Below are 12,118 nucleotides of genomic sequence, written 5' to 3' on the forward strand. Positions count from 1 at the left end.
CCCGCGCTTTACCCGACCGATGCACCTGACTAGCGATTGGGTGCATTTTTGAAACAACATGTGGGTCCTGTTCTTCCTCCAATCGCAGGATAGGTGGCCGAGTGGGTACTCAGCGCAGGGCAACCAGATCCAGTCTTTCTCTCCACGTTATCTACTCGACTGACACACCTGCCTTGCAATTGGGAGCCTATCCCGGAACAACATGTGGGTCTACCTCTATCTCCAATTACAGGATAGGTAGGGGAGGGGGTAGCAACGCAAGACAAACAGCGTATTACTTTGAACCATGTTGATCAGTTGCCTTCTGGTCCCAACACTTTCTACCCCTCCGCCGCTGGCGCGTCACCGAGTGGGTAGGAAAAGCGGGACCCACCTACATATAATTCACATGATGATGACATTTGTCAAACCCTTGCTGGGTGGGTCACGTTGTATGATAATTTTCTTGTGTATTTCTCCATTAATTAGCGGCACTCGTTCTCGTCCCTAAAAGAATACCCATCGGCTCACGCAACATCCCATTTTCCCCATTATGCCCTCTCATCGTCGCCCTTCTCTCCGGGCTCCTCCTATCTCCACCGCCTCCCTGCCCCTCGCCTTCGTCGAAGGGTAAATTCTCTCTCCCCGACGATCTTCGTCCGGGCTTTCTTCGCAATCTTTTCTTTAATCCATCTGTTGTGATTATGAACTGATTCTTGATGTCGGATCGACAAATAGTATCGCTATCCATCTCTTGATGCTTGATCCATCAAGAATACAGGAAGATCCGTCAAAAATGTCTTCCTCCCTTTAATTACTTCTTCCTTCTGTTTTCCTTTTGGATTTGGGTGCCATCTTATGTTTTCTTGATTCTGTTTGCTTTCTTGGTTCAAACCCTTCGGTAGTGTTTGCATTGTGTTGTTTGTTAGGGGAAAATTTTTCTTGCTGTGCCGATATCGGGTGTGCCTCCCTTTGTATCTCGGCAGTTATTAGGTTGCTTCCATGATTCATGATGTTTGGAGAATAGTTTTCGCTCAAGATATTGTGGTGCTAGTTTTTATAGGTCTGAGAAGTAATTTTATGGAACCCTGAGCAAGTTAAAAATTCTGTTCTTACTGGTGGATCTGTGGAAATTGACGACATCTATATTATATCCAGAAGTTATGTTGATTATTATGTTAGGAGTTTACAATACCGATAAGTTATTTTACCAGAAAATTTTTCACACATACAAGCCCAGTCCTATTGAATCAGAAGTACCAATTAACGACGACGACAAATTAACAAAAGAAGGAACCGGTTAGCTTTATTACTGATAGGCTTATTTGGTTAATTGGTGGTATGCTGCACACTGTATATTCCATTCAGAGGCTATATTTCTGTTCAATTACAGAGTATGGAGAAGTGCCTTCTCATAAAATCTAAACACAAAATGTTCTGTAAAGTATTGAAATAGGTGAAAATGACATGCACTAAAAATGTTATTTCCTGAGAAGATTCATTTTACTTATTTGGGATATTTGTTATTTGTAAAATCATGGGGTTTAAACACAAAAGCTAATTATTTTTGGAGCATTATTTAGTTTGGTTTTCGTGGTATTGTACTGGATTAATGTTTCATATTTGGTTGTTTGTTTGTGTGTTGTATGATTCAGGAAGCTACTGGATATTCTAGATTATTCATCATCCTCAACAATTATAGTGTCTGTATTAGTTTAGTTTCACTTGATTTGAGAAATTTGAAATCCAAGCCTATAAGCATGGAGAAATGCTTTTTATTATTCTGGACATCTTAAGATTCATGGTGTTGGCGTATTAGGTGAATTTCCTAAATCTTATCTTATCTTAATGTTTCTTGCAATACACCCAATATTGGATTTGCAAGGACTCATCTGGTATCTTCTCCTTCTTTATGTGAGGAAAAGGAAGAAAAAGAGCGAGGAATACTTGGCTTTGTTCCTTAAGTTTTTTGGGTGGTTTAAAATTAAAAAAGAAAAACAGCAGAACTCAATTTTTAAGGAAATAAAATTGAAGTTTTAGGCGTTTCCTGCTGTTTATGAAAGTTGGATTATTCTTAATCCCTTGTGCAGTGACACACCCCTAGCTGTTGGTAATTTCCTCCTTCTCACTTTATGGCTGACAAGTAGTGGGCCACCGTTGTGGGTTTATCTACTGGTGGGTGGCCAAGAGGCAGGGATTCGAGGTTGGTGATGTTTTATTTCTTTAATTTAATGAAAAGACAAGTTTGAACTATGGAGAAGGATACAAGATTTGGACCTCAGGTTAGTTGCTCTATAAGATGCACAAGAATTTCATAAACCTGGGACAGTGCTAATGTTTCTTGTTATATATCCCAAAATCCTAAAAGTTCGTGAAAGTTACATGATATAGTTTAAGGCAGCTCTTGGATCATTAACATTTTATTGGAACATTAAACTTTTATCAGAACATTTACACCACTTTTTAAATAAATAAAAATAATAGACCTCTTTATAGACACATTATTAGGCATGTATAGGAATGTCGAGGATTTGAGATGTTTGTTAAAGATAAATTAGAATGCTGAATTTATTAGAACTGCAATAAGTTGGAAATATCATTCCATTAATAGCCTGATTATCAGAGCAGATCTGTTCTTTTTTTGTGCCAATCTTCATCATGCTTTTGACTGGTTGCACCTTCCATTTCATTGGCACAGTCTCACTTACATGAGAGCTAAAGGCCCACAAATTAAGCATTTGCAAACAGTGCTTGCTGAAATAAAATTTGGAAATTTCACCTCACAGGGTTCAGTCTGTAGAAGTGCCACTATCTTGAGTCATCTTGTAACTAATATGGAGTGCCAAAAAGGCAGCACTATGAAGATTTACTCAGGTCGAAAGAATCAAACAGTTCAATTTGGATCTAATTATAGTCTTTGAAAGTTCTTAATCAGATTTTCTTTTTGGTTCTATGGAGTTCTAATACAGTAAAATGTTTTAAAGATGATTAAAGGCTAAATGCAGTTGATTGAGTTTCTTAATTATCCAGTTGAACTAGTACTCATGCATAAACTCGGAATCAGTCAGTCAATGAGAGATAAAACTTTAATGTTTGGCTGGACATTTGTCATCTATTTCAAAGAGATGCCTTGTTTAGCAAAGGACTTACCATACCTTGGAGGAATATCATGTGTTAGGTCATTTGCTGAAGTACTTTGACCTTTGAGTAGGTGTATGCATGACATTCAATCCAATCCTCCTGCAGAATTTTGCCATCAGTACCCCTGAATGGTGTTGATTGTATATATCTATTGCTTGATTCATGTTTGTTATGCGATCACAATGGTTCCACAAACCATTCCTGCATATCATCCTGATTATAATCATGTTGCCTAAGATTCTTGCCTGTTAGTTATATTGATTTTGTTAAAGTACTTAGTCTTTTTATGTGAATGTTAAATCAACACTGTTGGTTTGACACATCTTGTTCTGTATGGAATATCTGACATGTTTTTATTTACTGACCTCTTGAGGTTCAAATTGGTGATGACTTCTATTGAGCTAAGAATGTTAAGTTGTGTTTTTTCTTTTATTTTTCAGAGAGACGTTGGGTTCAGCTGGGAATTTGCTAGAAGTAATTTCTAAAACCAGCTACAGGTGATATTAGAAGGCTTTTATTGGTTGGTAAGGCTTCTTGTTTGTTCTTCTCTGTGTACTAAACTAGCAGATTTTAGATAATACTTAGGTATAATCCTCACGTACCTTCTGCATTTGTGGACATGATATACTGTAGAAATTTTGAACTTTTGGATTCATGAAAGATGATTGATTTTATTATGAATTATAGATGCTCGACATATAGTTGGACCATATCGATGACACGATATGGTCCAACTAGATGAATCCATTTGAGTAATTATAGGGCATCACTGCATTCACTTTCTCTTAGAAACATCCAAATTAATCATGTGCTAATTCCTTTATATAAAAAAATTGATAAGAATACTTTTAAATTGTAAAGCCTATTTAAGTTTTGTTCTATATAAATACAGCTAATCTTGTAGTTGTATCCCCAGTCTGTTAGTATTTTTTATTATAACGAGCATGCATGCTTATGTTTTACGTCCTTGCATACAAACAGTAAAAGAAAAACGGGGTTTCCTTTTAGATATTCAACTAGTGGACAAGTGAAGATGGAAGATGGAAGAGAGATGGACATCAGTGAATGATCTTGTTACATTGATTTATTAAATCATGGAGAGAGAGAGAGAGAGAGAGAAGATGGAAGAGAGATGACAGCAGTGAAGAGAGGAAAGAAGAAGAGGGAGGGGAGGACAACAATGATGACTATTGTTGGTTTAGGATAGAGGAAAAAGAAAAAAGAGAAGAGAATAGTAGTGAAAAGAGAAGACAATAATGTTGGAGCATCTGCAAATAGAGGGAGAGAGAAGAGGCAGAAAAGAGGGAACAGTAATGAAAAAGGAGAGAGAATGGAGAGATTAGGAGAGGAGCATGGATGTTTGTTGTGCCCGAGGAGGAGATTGGAACTGGGGGAGTGATCGAGTTTGGACCTGGTCAGAGGCTTGGGTTGCACAGGCCAACCTAGGCAAGGCATCCGATGTCTCGACCCAGGCTTTTCTAGGTGATGCATAGTTGAAGCCTGAAGACACCTCGTCTCTGACTCATCAAGGTATTTGGGCCTTCCCTTGCCTTGCCTTAGCATATAGGCGAGAGATCTAGTATGCCTTAACCTCATTGCACAAGTGCAGTTCAATTTGGTATTCACAATCCCCAATAATCTACCGATCCTTCAAATCATTAGATAATCAAGTGCATGTCAAGGAAACCTTCAACTGATGGCAAGAAACTTGTTGATAATGCTTCCCAGTTCTTTATATTAGTCATGAATACATGGAATATACTGAAGTTTTTCTAACCGCCCAAGAGCATTATAAGAATAGAATGGATCTTTTCTTTGACTCAAATCCCCTACAAAATTTCTTCTTCAATACTTTCAAATTTCAACATGGTAAACCCTCCTTGTAATGGGACCATCTGTTTATAAACTATTCTGAAATAAACTAGGCATGTAGACCTTGTTCCCCAATCCAAGTTCATAATAAAAAAATTGCCAGTTTTTTATGATCTTTTTCTGGAGCTTTCTTGTTGCAAAATTTACCTAGGAATGCATGAATTGGCCTGACAAAGTAATTAGGTTTTATCAAAGTCTTATGTAGGAAAGTCTACTTCTGATCATTATTGTTATATTTGGAAATTTTTTACCTTCTTGCTTTTGTTATTGACTAGTGAGACATGGGAGAAACCTTTTAGGTGACAGAATTAGAGAACATGATTTTGGAAAGGTTAAAAAGGCTAGGTGTAGTAAACTGGTGGTATTTGTTTGAGAAAAAAATCCTTTGGTTGATAGCTTGGACTAGGTGAGGGATTTGGGAACTCCTCGCATGACAAAGACTGAAAGCCTCACTTACTCTAGAAATAAAGCACTATCTTTATTTGCAGTCGTGCCTATCTCCAAAAGCTAGTTGGTAAAACAGCATTGTCAAATGCACATCGGAGGGATCTGTGACTTCATTCCATCACCTATGATTTATATGATGCAGGTGCTGAACCTGAGGGCTGATTTTCTGTGGAAGAAATGGACCTAGATATGATACAAGATGCATTTGACCGTGTTGCTAAGAAGCAGAAGCTCTCTTCTTCTAAAATTCAAGAACTCATCGACCAAGTTAGACGAGAGATCGAGCAGGCAACGGCAAAGTTGCAGATGACTGAAAATGCTACTGGCTGTTCTGACCAGAAATCCATACTGGTTGATCTGAAGACCAAGCTTAATGAGATTGCCCCAATGAAACAACTGGAAAGTCTTCAGAAGGAACTGAATGTTGGGCTTGGCAAATATGTCAAAATCATTGAGAAGTGTTTCAATCCAGATATATCAAAAGCATATCGAAATGTAGACTTTGATGTCCATATAGTGAATCAGATTATTGCAAGCCACTTCTATCGCCAGGGCCTGTTCGATCTTGGTGACTGCTTTATAAGTGAGGCAAATGAACCAGAAGCTGCAGCCCTGAAATCTCCTTTCATGGAAATGTACAGCATACTCGAGGCTATGAGGTGTAGGAATCTTGAACCTGCTCTTAGTTGGGCTTCCAAGCAGAGTGAACGGCTGTTGCAGAATGGTTCAGATCTTGAACTGAAGCTTCACCAACTGCAATTTGTGGAGATTCTACAGAATGGCAGTAGAAGTGAGGCTCTCAATTATGCCAGGACGTACTTGGCTCCATTTGCTTCGGTGCACAAGGTCGAGATCCAAAAGCTAATTGCCTGTCTATTATGGGCTGGTAGGCTCCACGAGTCCCCTTATGCTGATTTCATGTACCCAAGTCACTGGGAGAGATTGGCTGAGGAGTTCATGCAGCAGTTCTGCAGCTTGCTGGGTCAATCTTTTCAGAGCCCACTTAGTGTGGCGATAGCTGCGGGTGTCCAAGGACTGCCGACGCTGTTGAAGCTAGAGAGCGTGATGGCTGCTAAGAAACAGGAGTGGCAGGCGATGAAGCAGCTCCCAGTTCCTGTCGACCTAGGGAGGGAGTTTCAGTTTCACTCGATCTTTGTTTGCCCGGTGCTCAGGGAGCAAGGAAGCGATGAGAACCCTCCAATGCTCATGCCTTGTGGGCATGTGCTCTCCAAGCAATCAATAGCAAAGCTCTCCAAAAGCAGTACACGGGCTTTTAAGTGTCCTTATTGTCCGCTGGAGGCAAGTGTGGCTCAATGTAAGCTACTTCACTTCTAGCTGTTGGTTAGGCTTATCATCGTGGCTGTGTGGCAGCTTGGGTACTCCATCAAGCAGGTAGTCTGCTGTGAGATGTATCTGAGATACTGTAGCCATGAATATGGCTGTGACTTTCCATATCGTTGGTTCTCACTATCTCCTGATATTTCATTGAGATGTTCAGTAGTTCATTCGAACCTGAGATATTATCACTTTCATTGTTATGGATGTACATAAGCAAAACTTCATGTTTATCGATTTCTTTGTCTCCCTCTGTGATTTACACGTCTAAGTTGCTCGGTTTGCTTGATTGATATGGCAAAATAAATTGGCGAGACTTTATTATCATCTTCCTCTAATTTTAATGCTGAGATCTCGATGTCGATAACCATCGTGGACGCTGACATCGCAGGCTTACATTCGAGACTTGGCGCTGACAAGGTCGCGAAGGTTAACCGACCACGTCTGGGGACCACGATGCCCGAGATTGAAAGTCTGAGGCCCAAATCATTGCCCAAGAATCAGCAACAACGATCAACAGCACCACAGCCGGCCGGTAGTTGTGGGGACAGAATGACCTCCGGAAACTCTACGCAGAATCCCATGAACCCATTGGTTTTTTCAGGCTCCGAGGCGCCCACGCCAGTTCAGTGGTCCTCCTACCCGATGGCAGGCATCAGAGGAAACGACGGTGAGCTAAGCTCGTTAGTGCCGATTCTTATGATGGCTAGGGTTCTAATGCCGCTTGTCCACAGGCATTCGGAGATCACATCGATTTTGCATGTCATGAGCATTTAATTCGGGATTAATTATAGATTTTTTTTTATAATTAGGCCTTATTAGTATCACGATTTTTATTCTTAAAAATTTTATGTTAATAGGCACTGATGTGAAAATGATGGATAAAGAAATAATTTTAACATTCTTTTCGTTTTCAATAATTTTATCGATAAAAATATTATTTTAATATCTCACGCGTTGAAAACGGAAGTGATATTGAAATTATCTCTTTGCTCATCATTTTCGTGCTACATTATGTATTGTATTTTTCGTCAATACAAATGACGATGTTAAAATAAATTAGATTATTTAATTATAAAAATCTCAATATAAATTTTTTAAGTATAAATATCACGTAAGGTAATATATAATTAGTACTTTAATTTACTATAACAAGAAACAAGTTTTTGGGAAGTCCCATATTTTTGGGTTTTCTTAAATTGCTAAAGAGCCGATGGTCATCGTTCTTTGGTGCAGCCATGTCTTCACCGGAGATTTCTTATTTTGCTTACATTATTTTCGTCCCATTCCGTCATTTACATCTCGCGTCTATATATATATATATATAGCTTAAGTTTTCCTTCCTTCTTATTTGACTGTGTTAAGTAGTAACATCATCACATGTGATTGCATTACAACTAGTCTTCCCTTTTTGTTGCATAGATCTACTCCCATCATTCTTGATCGATTCCTCAATAACGGTGACAACCTTTATTTCTTTAGTAATTATTTGTTAGATTTACGCATCTGTCCTCGTAGAGTTGTTAAATGGCGTATTTGCTAACATTTATTTTAATAGATAATTTATAAAAAAAATCCCTAGTAATGAATTTTATCTAATAATGTTTTATAGAGCGATGCCTCATTGTTTAAAAATCTCAATAATACCCGCTAGAATCATGTTGTTTCAAGTCCGATGGATTCATAATTCATTTTAGTTTAAGTTAGATTGATTCGGGTGGGATCCTTTCATATCAAGTTGAGTCGAGTCGAGCCCTTAAAAATATGAAATTATTATAATAAATATCAAAATTTATTTTTTATCTCATCTTCTTTGATATTTAGTTCATTCCATTTTATTATATATTTTTTATTAAATTATATTCTCTTTATTAAGAAGGAAGAAGAAAAAAGAAAGGGAACAAAAGGAAGAAAAGATGTTGTAAATAAGAAGTGAAAGGATTTTATTAAAATTAAATTATAAAATAAAGACATATGTCTATTTATAAAAAGATAATTTAAAAATATTTAAAGATCTTAATAAAGTATTATAAACAAAAAAATAGTAATCTTCCTAAATCAATTGAATAGTTAATGTTCAGTTGAATTGATCTAATTTAATTCATCTCAAATGAATCAATTTATTTATTTTTTTATATTCTATTAATACATAAGTAAATAAATAATTAAAATTTGGTTGAATCAATCTCATCTAATTCGTCTTACAACTCAAACATAGTGATCATCATCTTTTTATAATTTAATTAAGGATATTTTGATCAAAGACATAAAAAATCATCGGTAAAATCAAAATATCTTATTTTAATTATAATCTATAGGGGTAGATGTGTAAATCTATAACTTTTAGAGGGTCACAGCTGGGCTTAGTTGAATTGTCGGTGGGTGGTCTCACGAGACAGCAGCAGCGGCAGCTTCAAAGGCCAACGCCTGCGTACATACGCAGATCCAGATCTGTAGTGATCAGAACAGGCTTCGGAGGAGACGATGCTGGGCGCAGGCCGGCGACTCCAGCTCCGGCCGGATCACCCCATCCGCAACGGCGGCTTCGCACTCTTCGTCGCCGCCGTCCTCGTCTTCACCATCATCGCCGCCACCTACCAGCCCGATGACCCCCTCCTCCACGCCTCCTCCTCTTCGTCCTCCTCCAAGCTCACGTCCTTCCTCGTCTCCACCTCCAATGCCACCTTCCTAGCGGACGTCTCCGTCCTCCGCACCGGCGAGGACTTCCAGAACTCCTCCTCCCCGTCCTCCGCCGCCGATAACCGCGTCGCCGAGATCGCCCCCTTCATCGAACTCTCTGACATCGACAACTCCACCACCTCCGCCGCCGCCGCTATTGCCGAGGTGTGCGACCCCGGCGCCCCCGTTGACTGCGCCGACCGAGAGCTCTTCCACCTGCTGATGCGCGCTGCCATCGAATCCTTTCCCGACATCCACTTCTACCGCTTCGGCAAGCCGGCTTCCGTCCCCGGCGCTGCGGGCGCCTGCGACATGGCTTGGCGCTTCCGCCCCCGAGACGCCACGCGCCCCACCTTCTACAAGGACTACCGCCGCTTCCACCTTGCCAGATCGGAAAACTGCACCCTCTTCGTCTCCAAGATCGACGACTACCACTCCGGCGTCAACGCCCGCAAGCGCCGCCGCTCCAAGCACGGGGCTGGAGGCGGCGGCGGTGGGGAAGTCGTCTTCGAGCCGAAGAAGAATGCCTCGGCGGCCGAGGAACACAAGGCCGATGAGAAGCTGGAGGCTGTGCCCGTCGTCGGAGAGGCCGTGAACGACACCCTCCCGGTCATCGAGTCGGAGTCCACCTTCAGCGCCGGCAAGTACCTCATCTACGACGGTGGCGGCGACCGATGCAAGAGCATGAACCACTACCTTTGGAGCTTCCTCTGTGCGCTCGGAGAAGCTCAGTACTTGAATCGAACACTTGTCATGGATCTGACCATTTGCCTCTCCTCGATCTACACCGGGACGGGCCAGGACGCGGAAGGGAAGGACTTCAGGTTCTACTTCGATTTCGAGCACCTGAAGGATTCGGCATCGGTCATCGACCAGCGCCAGTTCTGGACGGACTGGGGGAAGTGGGAGAAGAAGGACAAGCTCAGCCTGCACTTCGTCAACGACTTCAAGCTCACGCCCATGAAGCTCGCCGGCGTCAAGGACACCCTGATCATGAGGAAGTTCGGCGACGTGGAGCCCGACAACTACTGGTACAGGGTCTGCGAGGGGGAGACCGAGTCCGTGATCCAGCGCCCCTGGCACCTCCTCTGGAAGTCCCGGCGGCTGATGGAGATCGTCTCCGCCGTATCCTCGCAACTCAGCTGGGACTTCGACTCCGTCCACATCGTGCGAGGGGACAAGGCGAGGAACCCCGAGCTGTGGCCCAACCTCGCGAGGGACACCTCACCGGATGCGCTCCTCGCGACGCTCGGCGACAAGATCGACAACGGCAGGCGGCTGTACATCGCCACCAATGAGCCCGACACCACATTCTTTGATCCCTTGAAGGACAAGTATATGACGTATTTCCTCAACGACTTCAGAGACTTGTGGAATGAGACGAGCGAGTGGTATACGGAGACCAAGGAGCTCAATGGAGGGATCCCCGTGGAATTCGATGGCTATATGAGGGTGGAGGTCGACACCGAAGTGTTCTTGAGGGGGAAGAAGCAGCTTGAGACCTTCAATGATCTAACCAGTGACTGCAAGGATGGTGTCAATACCTGCCCTGCTTCTTCTTGATGCTATGCTACATCAGTAAGAACATTTTGAACCTCAATGTTGTCTTCTTCCCTGATTGTTATGAGATTACTGATCTAGAACTCATTAATGTTTCTAATTGTCAGTATCATCATAGGGAGGCCATTAGATCTATATCATGGAGCTTCAATCTCTCATCTTCACCTTGGCATATTTCTACAAAGTGAGTCAAGTTTGCAGGATCCTCAATCTTTAGAAGACCTCCGGGTTGTTTCCTTCTCTGCCTGGTTATGATTTCTTTGAGCTATTTGATACTGTTGTTGTAGTCTTATCAAGAGCTAGTCAGCTGTTATTGTCATGTTCATCCAAAAGACTCATCTGACTTTTGACTTTTTGTTGTGCTATAATTCAGATGATATTGCCAGAGGATGCTCTTAAGTTTGACTAATTGTCAAGTAAATAATTCCAAATAATAATATTTCACTGTCTTAAGACTATTAGTTGAATGTTTTATTAATTTTATAGCATCGATAAACCATAAAAAGGTTTGCTAATTTATTAATCGACTAATTTATCGTTTAGTCAAGTGTTACATGAATTAATATTTAAAACAAACTATTAGTTGATTCCACAAGACTAATTTACAATTTTATTATCTACTTAGCAATTCATTCTCTATTTTATGGATCCCACAAATGTTTTTATTACTAGCGAACAAATAAGAATATGCAACAACCAATATTCTCGCATGTATACATCAAAGTATTTCTAAAACCTTATATTTTTCAAAAAAATACTTTTTATTATTATTATTATTTTATCGATAATCTTAATGGTTTTAAATCATCAAAGTAAAATTTTATATTCATTATATATCTTTTACGAAAAATAGAAATAGATTCCGATAAATATTAAATACATCTATCGTGTAATGTCTAAACGAGAAAAAAATAAAATAAAATAGTAAATCAAGGAACAAAATGTCTTTTGATTGGTGCTTCTTTTATCTTATTTTAAATAATGGAAAACATATCTCATATTGAAATCAAGAGGTCCGATCGAATCATATCAAGGATGACCTGATCGACCCTGTTATACAATGATTTGGACTCAAATTAGTTCGGGTTAGTCGCATTAATATCCT

The 12,118-nt window shown here is 40.4% G+C and overlaps 2 protein-coding genes across 3 annotated transcripts; both read left to right on the forward strand.

Moving 5' to 3' along the window:
• The first annotated feature begins 454 nt into the window (after nt 1-454).
• Nucleotides 455-7,011, forward strand: LOC103976668 (protein RMD5 homolog). Of its 2 annotated transcripts, none has more exons than XM_009391961.3 (3): nt 455-609; nt 3,561-3,644; nt 5,582-7,011. In XM_009391961.3, exon 3 carries the CDS (start codon nt 5,617-5,619, stop codon nt 6,772-6,774), a length of 1,158 nt encoding a protein of 385 aa, XP_009390236.1. In that variant the 5' UTR covers nt 455-609; nt 3,561-3,644; nt 5,582-5,616; the 3' UTR covers nt 6,775-7,011. The 2 variants fall into 2 exon arrangements, with proteins under 2 accessions (XP_009390236.1, XP_009390243.1); XM_009391968.3 differs by lacking the exon at nt 455-609 and adding an exon at nt 622-777.
• Nucleotides 7,012-9,159: 2,148 nt separating this feature from the next.
• Nucleotides 9,160-11,398, forward strand: LOC103976658 (uncharacterized). Its single transcript, XM_009391948.3, has 2 exons — nt 9,160-11,031; nt 11,121-11,398. Exon 1 carries the CDS (start codon nt 9,259-9,261, stop codon nt 11,014-11,016), a length of 1,758 nt encoding a protein of 585 aa, XP_009390223.1. The 5' UTR covers nt 9,160-9,258; the 3' UTR covers nt 11,017-11,031; nt 11,121-11,398.
• Nucleotides 11,399-12,118: the final 720 nt, after the last annotated feature.

Source organism: Musa acuminata, chromosome BXJ2-4 (genome assembly GCF_036884655.1).
Source record: "Musa acuminata AAA Group cultivar baxijiao chromosome BXJ2-4, Cavendish_Baxijiao_AAA, whole genome shotgun sequence".
Taxonomy (NCBI): Eukaryota; Viridiplantae; Streptophyta; class Magnoliopsida; order Zingiberales; family Musaceae; genus Musa; species Musa acuminata.